A 9,122-nucleotide genomic window follows, 5' to 3' on the forward strand; every position below is an offset into this window, starting at 1 on the left:
ATTAAAAAATAGCTTAAGAGTTTTTTGGAGATGGTAATGGAGATGAAGAGTTTGCGGTGTGTGAAGGTGCTTTTCCAGATTCCAGATTATCAAGTTCAGTCATGATAACCTGAGCCTCTCCGTCGTGTTCCTCGTAGACATAAATTACCACTTTTGATCCTTGTATTGCCATCAGCATGAAGGTTGGAATTGAGTTTGGCTGCCATGGCTGGTAACATCCCGTTGCTGAGCCTGGGTTTACAAATATTTTCCCTCCATGTTTTGATATATCGCTCACGTGGGAGTGGCCATAAACCAAAATATCGACATTCATATCCACGGCTACCTTCAGAAGTAGATCTTTGTTATTCCATGTGGGTATTTGGTATCCGTTGATTACTCCAATTTTTAGGTCTCCTGAATATATTTATTATTTGGTTTTCTAATATAACTAACCGACACTAAGGGTTAGCGTATCTGGGTGGTCGAAATCGTCGTCGTAGTCTCCCTGTACTATGTGTAGTGATGGAGAAATGTCGTTTAGGACCTCCAGCATTTCCTTTGAGCCTACGTTTCCTGTACATATAACTCTTTTGATTTTATCGGTCTTTAGAAGGCGCTTGAAACAGGGAGGTAGGAAGAGTGATCTTTGAGGGACGTGAAGATCTCCCAGAACCATTAGTAGTTCTCCAAGATCATGTTCATCGTTTCCCATTGTTAATCTTTTATATTAAAACGATGGAATCGACATTGTAGATAATATTGATGTATAAAAGTGAAGAGTTGTTATGATGGGGACATATATATACATAATAATTGTAAAAAATTGAAATTTTTATTCTTCTCTAGACTTTTCAGATTCCATTTTGTTATTTAAAACAACCTCCTCAACTACGGTTTCATTTTCAACCTTTGGGTTTATGACCACTGAATCCGCCTCATCCACCGTTACCGTATATGTGTTGTTACTGTCGAAATCATCCGAAATTACCAAATCCGCAAGCTTATCTTCTAGCACTGATGTTATTAGTCTCCTAAAAAATTAAATGTGTGATCCAGCTATGTTTTAAATTGAGGAATATCAAAATACCTTAGTGGCCTTGCTCCTGATTTATCATCTCTGGGTAATTTGAGTATGTAGTCTGCAAATTTTTCACTGATTTCTATGAGGATTCCTGCAGAATTCGCCCTGGCCGTCAAGTCGTTCAGCATCAATTTTGCTATTTCCTTTAGCTCACTCTCCGAGAGTGGCTTGAAGAGGATAACATCATCAATTCTGTTAATAAGTTCGGGTAGGAAATGTGATTTGAGCTCCTCCATGACCAGTGCCTTTATTTTTAGGTAGTCTGAGGATTCATCTGAATCCACAGTGAATCCGAACGTATGGACACCTTTCGACGATCTCTGAATTACATTTGAACCAGTATTGCTGGTCATAATAATAATAGTATTTTTAAAAGAGATTGTTTGGTTTTTTGAGTCTGTTAGCTTTCCGTCCTCGAGTATCTGTAGCAAAATGTTCAAAACATCATGGTGCGCCTTTTCAATTTCATCAAACATAACAACTGAGTAGGGGTTACTTTTAACCTTCTCAGTCAGTTGGCCTCCTGTATCGTGGCCTTTGTAACCTGGTGGGCTTCCCAGTATTCTGCTTATGCTGTGAGGTTCTGTATACTCTGACATATCTATTCTTATCAGGTTTTCCTTAGCGAAAAGGTATTTTGTTAGAGCCCTTGCTACTTCTGATTTCCCTACTCCAGGTGGTCCACAAAACAGAAAACTTCCTATTGGTCTATTTGGGTTTTTAATATTAGTTTTTGCTCTTCTTATTGCCTTACATACGTTTTTCACAGCTTCTTCTTGTCCTATTACCATTTTGTGCAAATCTTCTTCCATGTTCCTGATTATCTCCATCTCTCCTCTAGTGAGTTTTTTAAGTGGGATTCCAGTCCAGATACTCATAACTCTAGGACAAAAATATGTTTTTAAACTTACTCTGCTACGTGTTCAGGCTTCACTTGTCCAAGAACATTTTGCTCCTTTTTTTCAACTACCTGTTCAACCTCGTTTTCAGGATTACTTTCTGTCTCACCATTACCCTCTGTCTCAGTTGCACTGGTCAACTCATTTTTTTCCTAAATTAATATAATTTTTACTTTAAAATACTCTTTTTAATTCATTTTGGTACTGTATTTTAGCGAATGATCCCGACTCGTCCATGATATCTATTGCCTTATCTGGCAAAAACCGGTCGTTGATGTATTGTTTAGAGTATTTTACTGAAAATTTTGAGCTAGTTTAGAAGCTTACATGCCAATTTTATTGACTCTTGTGTATACTCCACTCCGTGGAACTCTCCGTATGATGAACTAATTCCGTTTAAAATTTTAAGTGTATCTTCTTCGCTCGGCTCATCGACGTAAATTGGATGGAACCTCCTGGATAAAGCCATATCCTACCACCATAAATTAACTCATTCTGATACCTTTTCAAAATATTTTTTATATTCTTTTGGGGTTGTGATTGCAATGCATTGTATTTCTCCTCTGGACAGTGGAGGTTTCAGTAAGTTTGCTGCATCTATTGAGCCATCTCCTGCTCCCGCTCCTAATTTATTATTATTATAAATAAATTTCATGCCTATTAGCATATGTGCTTCATCTATTACTAATATTATATCTCCTGACGATTTTATTTCATCAATTAGTTTAGTTAGCCTTTCCTCAAACTGTCCTCTGAATTTCGTTCCTGCTATCAGTAATCCAAATTGAAGTTGCAATATTCTCTTTTTCGATATTTGGGGTTGGGAAATCCCTTGTGATATTTTGTTTGCAATGCCCTTGAAAAAATGTTCTAGATTAAAGTTACCTCTACGATTGCAGTTTTTCCTACTCCCGGTTCTCCTACTAATAGTGGGTTACTTTTTGTCATCCTTGACAAAGTTATGATAGCTCTTTCTATTTCATTATCTCTGTGTATCACTTTAGGTAATTGCCCATTACGTGCTTTTTCCGTTAAATCTACCGTAAACAGTGATATGCATGACTGGGCCAATTCATCTCGATTCATTGTTGGAGACAGGTATACAAAATTTGGCGAGGATTCTTGTATGTTCTCTGACAAACTATTCGATTCTTTAATTTCTTTTATTTTCTCTATTGTTCTCACTGTTGTATCTATTGCTAATGTTACATCAAGGTCCAAATTCTTATAGAACGTGGACATTTCCTTGGTCGTGTCATTCAGAACTCCGAGTAACAGGTGTTCGGTTTCTATTGTAGAGTTCCCCAACCTTTCGGCCTCAGTTGATGAGTAGTCTAAGGCGTTCTTCGCCGAGTTGGAAAATGTTGGCAAGTTCTTAACCTTCTTCGACTCTAAACTAATTGTTAAATTTTAGTCTTACCGTCTACTGGGTATGAGGATTTCGCTGCATTTCTTGCTGAGTTTACTGTTACTCCGAATTCTTTGAGTATTTTGAAGGCCAATCCTTGATTCAAACATACCAGTCCTTGGAAAATGTGTGCTGATTCCACGCTGGGTTGGTTTGACAGTTTGGCTTCTTCCAATGATAGCATTAATACTTTAATTGCATTGTCGCTAAAGTTATCAAAATTTAAGTACAGGGGTGCGATATTGTGAGAAGTTGGAAGTAGTGATTCCACATTAGCAATTTGCGATATCAGTTTGTTTGAGGTAAAATTATTGATTACGAATGTATTTCTGATCTTTTCATATTTGAAACAGTTGAAATGTTTGAAAATTAGTGAGTTATATGCTTGCAATATGACAAAAAGATATATGTGAATTCTCCTAATGTTCATTTGTTATCTTCTCATATTTATTTGTGTATTTAACGAGTTTCAGTTTTAAAATCATTATTATTAATTAATATTAAAATTTAAATGCGATATCAAGTAAAGTATCTGTGTTATGGAATTTACACAATATTTGGGAATCCATATTCCATACACACAAGATTCCAAATTTTTTTCTTTATTATTTAAACTTTATTTACACACATGATCAGTAATTTGGATATACATAAATTTATATATTTTATATATTATATTTGTTCTTGTGTTAAAGAATTTCTTATTTTTGAAAGTAATGGTGTGTCGATAACAGGAATACTCAGTAGTTCCTTCAAAGTTGAATCATCCTCCAAATTAAAGTAGGCTATTAGCGCTAGTGCTATTGTATCTCCATTTGGTCTTAAATCACCTTCATTTGCACTTAATTTGTCATCCTTTGTGGATAGTTCTTCATATAGCAAAGTCATTGTATTCCATTCCTTGGCTACTAGGCATGCTTCCAAAACACCGTTATATAGGCTTATGTTCTTGGTTTTAAGTTTATGTTGAGCCATTCTCATAATTTTTAGAGCTAGTTTCCATTCTCCACATTTTTCACAAGATTTGATTGCCAGGAGATATGGAATATGATTTGTTAACAACATGTCCCTCTCCATTATTGTTAACACATCATATGCTTTTTGGAAATTCCCTTGGAGTGAATACCCTTGTAGGACCAGGTGGCATAGAATTGGGTCCAGGAGAACACTCTCATGTAGAATATTTTTCCATATATAATCTATATGATCTAGGTTCCTAGTTAGAAGAAGATTGTTTAGAATCAGCTTGAAATGTACATGACTCAAATTGAACTTTTTTTCTCTGACAGCTTTGAAGTATAATTCCAAAGACATTTGTGAATCAGATAAATTATAGGCGAGTTCAAGGAGTGTTTTAAGAGACCTTGAATCCAACACAAAGTTTTCAGACTTTTTTAATTGATTGTACAATTCAAGTGAATCTGAAATCATGTTAGATAACATACATGACTCTATTGTGTGCAAATAATCAGTCTGAATCAAGCCTTTTTCACTTTTACGAAGCTCTGCTACTTTTTTCAGAAGTTCAAACAGCTTTATTGCTTGAGGGCCATAACCGTTGAATGAAAGTAGCCAAAGTAGGTTCCTAATTACTCCGTGATCTAGTATTAATCCAGACTCTAGAGCTTCTTCCTGTAGTTTAAGTGCATCTTCCACTCTGTTGGTTTTTACACATGCTGAGATTGCCATTTTATAGGTCACTGAATCAAGTGCCACGTCGTTCCTTTTTTTCATATCCGATATTAAATCCATACATAAATCAGGGTTTGAATTCTTTTCTGCAGCCGAGATTGCTGAGTTATATGCGATCGTTAGGGGTTTTACAGCTAAAAATGAGATATAAAGAATTATATTTATATTAATTGTATAAAGACTTACTGCAGGATGATGAAGTTTGTAAGGTTTCAATCGCCTTTACCCAGTCGATTCCCAGGGTTGAATTTTGTGAAATTGCTGCCTTCATTTTCCATACATCAGACTCTGTTAGAGGTCCTGGTGTACATTCCTCTTCAAAATTTTCGTCATTTTTTTCCAAAGAATTAGAGGAATCCTCTAAAATTTTTAAATCATTAGATAGATTTTCATTTTCTTGTTCACCGATTCCACTGGTTTCAGGAGGAACTGAAAAAATCAAAAAATGTTTGGGATTCTTTGCTTGAGATGGATTGGACTTTATAAATTTAGGGGCAACCAGATGGTACCTCCCTATTAAAAATGGATTTATATCATATTTGTATGCTTTACAAAATATATTATGCGATAGATATGGTTTATTTTGGAAAGGAAGGCTGAGGTGTGTGTCAATCAGCACATTGTAACAAACTATAAAGATAAAAAGCAATAAAAGATGTGTATTTGAGGATAAAAATAATAAATACTTGGATATGTGAAGTGATACTAATATTAGAAAATTAAAAAACATAATATAATGCGAGTTAGTGAATTGAATATTGTGATTGTATGAACCCCTTTACCAAGATTGTTCAAACATTCCATAATCTTGATCGGATGGATATATCCCTATATAAAACATAATTAATGACTTAATGAGATCGTTTAAGTCTATTAAATATATATTTGTAGAAAAAGGATACCTTTGTTGATCATCTTCAATATTGGAGGATATTCAAGTGCAGCTGATATTCTTTCCTTATCCAGGAGCTGTTTATTTATCATTTCCTCAGTGTTATGTGTTCCTGATCGAAATAAAATAGTTGTATATTATTACCTTTAGATATTTGAACATCGATTTTGAAATATGGAGGCAAGCTTTGGTACAACTTTACAAAGATCATTAGTCCGATTATTGATGCCTATATTTAAATGATTACCAAAGGTTTTAATTTATTTACTTGAGTGCAATGAGGAACTGTGGGTGTGAAGAATACTGAGATGGTGGACGTATCTTCATCAATAAAGATATTATCCTTGGAAACCACGTTTAAATCTTCCAAAGAATATGAATATTCAGGGTCCTTTATTGTTCTAATTATATCAAATATTTCCTAAAAATTGGTTATTCTTATTTTAAAAAACCTCCTCATCAAATGATTCAAAATGGTCAGAAGGTTGAAAAAGGTTCGTATTAATGTTTTCAGAGCTGTTGTTTACTCCGTATAAATTTGTTAAGTTATCTGTGGATGTATGGATTAAGTTATATGCTGGATCTTCACAGTGATCATCGTCTTGAACATTTGGGATACAAGATTTGGTTGAATGTTTATATAAAATAGGATTTTTGTTATCTGGATCCATTCTCGAATAAATTTCATAATTTATAGAAATTTAAAAACAATTTAAAAAAGTTTACTGGATCATTGTACTTTTGGTGGTGTAAGGGTGGCATAAGTGCCGAGAATTATATATTATCTACTAAACATGTTCCTAATTAGAAGAAATTGAAGTGTTTTATCAAGAAGGCTTCTTTTTAGAATATATTTCAGATTTTTCGAGCGAGTAGAACATTACTCCCGTGGTACACTAAAAGCTTAAGTGATTAATGTGGACTTACAATCAGTGCTGCTACTACTTTTCCCGGGGTTATTTTCTGACTTCCGTCTATATATGAGAACAAGAAATGGTCTGCAAAGACAACTAGTACGATCCTAAGCGCCTTTAGAACTCCGCAACACACTGATCCTGACTTTTTAATGATATAGTAGTATACTGAGGATCTTCCGAAATTTGACAGGAAGAGTATACCTAGAATCTTCAAAACATTCTAAAACAAATTAAATGTTTTTTAGACTTACTTGCAAGTCAAACGGGTTTATTTCTTTATCAGTTGCGAATAAGGTTTTTCTCTGAGGTACAGTCCAAACCATTGTCCATATCGTGAAGATGGTGAGGGAGGTTAATCTGATTTAATATGATTAGCTAGTTTACATACCCCATCATACACACTAGATTAGGGCCTTCTATTGTGTCCTTTTTGAGTAAAATTTCTCCAATTATTGAGTTAAGAGCGCTCTGTGGAAGGTGTGCTGGAAGGGTAACTTACCACCATGGACGCAAGCATTACTAAGAAGAATCCCAGAATATGTAATGAGGTTATATATTCTGTATGGACGTATCCACTTAGCGCAAGCGAAAATGATATAAGTGATATTGACAGCCAAGTTAAACTGGTAACTGTTTGCTTGAGAATTAGTTTGGAGAATAGTGCCAAGAATAGAGTATTGGTACTAGATGCGATTGAATAAATTGATGGTCCACAGTAAACCAATCCAGCTACTCAATTACTTTCTTGTATTTACACTTACCTTTTTCTACAACTTGGTGTATTATATCCATCAATGATAGGATGATTGGGTATCTCCATTTTTCTTGACTAAATTGTTTATGAAATATAACTAAACCAACAAGATTGACTTTTTTGTTGGATATGTTCCTACGAAGACCATCGCCAGATATGTTGGAAAGAGAAATGTGTAGGTTCCACTCTGCAAAAAAATGAGTAATTATTCTAAGTACTGGTGTTCCTCCATTCTTCCTTAACAGTAGAATCTAAAGTGTTTTGAATTTGTTTAAACATACCAGCAGTGGTTGAGCGGTATTTGTTAAGACAAAAATGAACATATAAAACAGTAATGGCAGGGATAAATTCCCAAATAATGATTTTACTGATAAACTTGTGCTTCCATATAAACTAGTTTCCGGTTTCAAAATATCAGTTGGATGATTTACTAGCAAAAAATCTGAATCTTCTACAAGATTTAACTTATCCTTTAATTGTTCATCTGCATTTGCTGGAGTTGAAGGTGTCGTAGTCACGAGTTTTTGTACTGGAGATGTGCTAGAATCAGTTGTGGTTAAAGCCTCAATTGGATGTGGTAATTTAGAGTTATCAAAGGATCCAGAGACTTCCTTTCTTTGGAATAAACCTTCCATCAACTGTTCGTTGCCAACGAAGGTTTTATCAACATCTAACAGATAGGAATCTGAAAACTGTTCAAAATTATTCTCAGACATGGCATTTCAAAATTACAAGTCAGAGATTTTGAAATGTTTTAGTATATAAAGTTACAAATGACAAATAGATATAAATATGAATAAATAAGAAATAGATTTTAATTGTAGATTCCATAAATGTTGTGCATTGAAATTGAGGGAAAACATGACCATGAATAGATAAAATTGTATAGATTTAGAATGCACATTTATTAAATAATATTAGAAATTGATGGAAGGTAAATAAAAATGTATTTAAAATGATAATATAGAAAGGAAATAAATCATAACAGTTTATAAACAAAAAATATAATTCCAAGTAGATGTGTATTAAAATAGACAAAATTATAATAGATTTTGAAGTGAATTATAAATGAAGATAATGATATTTTACATATTTAGAGTTATGTATTTATTAACAATGTGTAGTGTGTAGGTAATTTAAATCAAGATAAAATTTTGATAATTGAACAAATGTTATGTCTCAATGTGAATTTTAATGTTTCGAGTAAATATAATGAAATTGAAGTGAAAATTTTGATAAATAGCTAGTCTTTCAGTATTGATGCCCCATTCAGATGACATAAAGGCTTGCACATCATTAGAAGCCAAAATCATCATAATCTGATAAAATATATCTTTTATAACTGTTCTAATAACATTATTTTTATTTTTTGTCTTTCTTTATTTTGTAGAAATGAAAAATTAACCTTGTATTTCTAAAAATAAACAACATCAAGACAGGAGCCATAAAATTTGTCATTTCACCTATTATAACTGTATATTACCCTTATGTTTATCC

At 33.6% G+C, this 9,122-nt stretch overlaps 5 protein-coding genes across 5 annotated transcripts, besides 10 other annotated features; all 5 read right to left on the reverse strand.

Annotated features, from left to right (window-relative positions):
• Positions 1 to 13: 13 nt before the first annotated feature.
• Positions 14 to 694, reverse strand: TA09915 (vacuolar protein sorting, VPS29 homologue, putative; the record flags this gene model as incomplete). Its single annotated transcript, XM_948339.1, has 2 exons — positions 14 to 396; positions 436 to 694. 2 exons carry the CDS (start codon positions 692 to 694, stop codon positions 14 to 16), a joined length of 642 nt encoding a protein of 213 aa, XP_953432.1.
• A 120-nt stretch (positions 695 to 814) lies between these two features.
• Positions 815 to 3,800, reverse strand: TA09910 (endopeptidase (CLP homologue) ATP-binding chain, putative; the record flags this gene model as incomplete). Its single annotated transcript, XM_948340.1, has 8 exons — positions 815 to 1,013; positions 1,070 to 1,945; positions 1,975 to 2,114; positions 2,146 to 2,258; positions 2,290 to 2,434; positions 2,465 to 2,818; positions 2,848 to 3,353; positions 3,383 to 3,800. 8 exons carry the CDS (start codon positions 3,798 to 3,800, stop codon positions 815 to 817), a joined length of 2,751 nt encoding a protein of 916 aa, XP_953433.1.
• Positions 3,801 to 4,042: 242 nt separating this feature from the next.
• On the reverse strand, positions 4,043 to 5,792 carry TA09905 (uncharacterized protein; the record flags this gene model as incomplete). Its single annotated transcript, XM_948341.1, has 2 exons — positions 4,043 to 5,196; positions 5,249 to 5,792. 2 exons carry the CDS (start codon positions 5,790 to 5,792, stop codon positions 4,043 to 4,045), a joined length of 1,698 nt encoding a protein of 565 aa, XP_953434.1.
• Positions 5,673 to 5,792: a sequence feature (Signal anchor predicted for TA09905 by SignalP 2.0 HMM (Signal peptide probability 0.183, signal anchor probability 0.714) with cleavage site probability 0.036 between residues 40 and 41).
• Positions 5,793 to 5,935: 143 nt separating this feature from the next.
• Positions 5,936 to 6,625, reverse strand: TA09900 (uncharacterized protein; the record flags this gene model as incomplete). The annotated part of the gene is made up of 4 exons (XM_948342.1): positions 5,936 to 6,066; positions 6,099 to 6,183; positions 6,223 to 6,375; positions 6,407 to 6,625. The coding sequence occupies 4 exons, from the start codon at positions 6,623 to 6,625 to the stop codon at positions 5,936 to 5,938; spliced, it is 588 nt and encodes a 195-aa protein (XP_953435.1).
• A 241-nt stretch (positions 6,626 to 6,866) lies between these two features.
• TA09895 (uncharacterized protein) lies at positions 6,867 to 8,341 on the reverse strand (the record flags this gene model as incomplete). The annotated part of the gene is given in 6 exon segments (XM_948343.1): positions 6,867 to 7,091; positions 7,123 to 7,228; positions 7,260 to 7,353; positions 7,367 to 7,600; positions 7,633 to 7,876; positions 7,907 to 8,341. 6 exon segments carry the CDS (start codon positions 8,339 to 8,341, stop codon positions 6,867 to 6,869), a joined length of 1,338 nt encoding a protein of 445 aa, XP_953436.1.
• Positions 7,186 to 7,228: a sequence feature (5 probable transmembrane helices predicted for TA09895 by TMHMM2.0 at aa 127-149, 227-249, 259-281, 286-308 and 328-350).
• Positions 7,260 to 7,285: a sequence feature (5 probable transmembrane helices predicted for TA09895 by TMHMM2.0 at aa 127-149, 227-249, 259-281, 286-308 and 328-350).
• Positions 7,343 to 7,353: a sequence feature (5 probable transmembrane helices predicted for TA09895 by TMHMM2.0 at aa 127-149, 227-249, 259-281, 286-308 and 328-350).
• Positions 7,367 to 7,424: a sequence feature (5 probable transmembrane helices predicted for TA09895 by TMHMM2.0 at aa 127-149, 227-249, 259-281, 286-308 and 328-350).
• Positions 7,437 to 7,505: a sequence feature (5 probable transmembrane helices predicted for TA09895 by TMHMM2.0 at aa 127-149, 227-249, 259-281, 286-308 and 328-350).
• Positions 7,533 to 7,600: a sequence feature (5 probable transmembrane helices predicted for TA09895 by TMHMM2.0 at aa 127-149, 227-249, 259-281, 286-308 and 328-350).
• Position 7,633, reverse strand, in TA09895: a sequence feature (5 probable transmembrane helices predicted for TA09895 by TMHMM2.0 at aa 127-149, 227-249, 259-281, 286-308 and 328-350).
• Positions 7,865 to 7,876: a sequence feature (5 probable transmembrane helices predicted for TA09895 by TMHMM2.0 at aa 127-149, 227-249, 259-281, 286-308 and 328-350).
• Positions 7,907 to 7,963: a sequence feature (5 probable transmembrane helices predicted for TA09895 by TMHMM2.0 at aa 127-149, 227-249, 259-281, 286-308 and 328-350).
• Positions 8,342 to 9,122: the final 781 nt, after the last annotated feature.

Source organism: Theileria annulata, chromosome 4 (genome assembly GCF_000003225.4).
Source record: "Theileria annulata chromosome 4, complete sequence, *** SEQUENCING IN PROGRESS ***".
NCBI classification, from domain to species: domain Eukaryota; phylum Apicomplexa; class Aconoidasida; order Piroplasmida; family Theileriidae; genus Theileria; species Theileria annulata.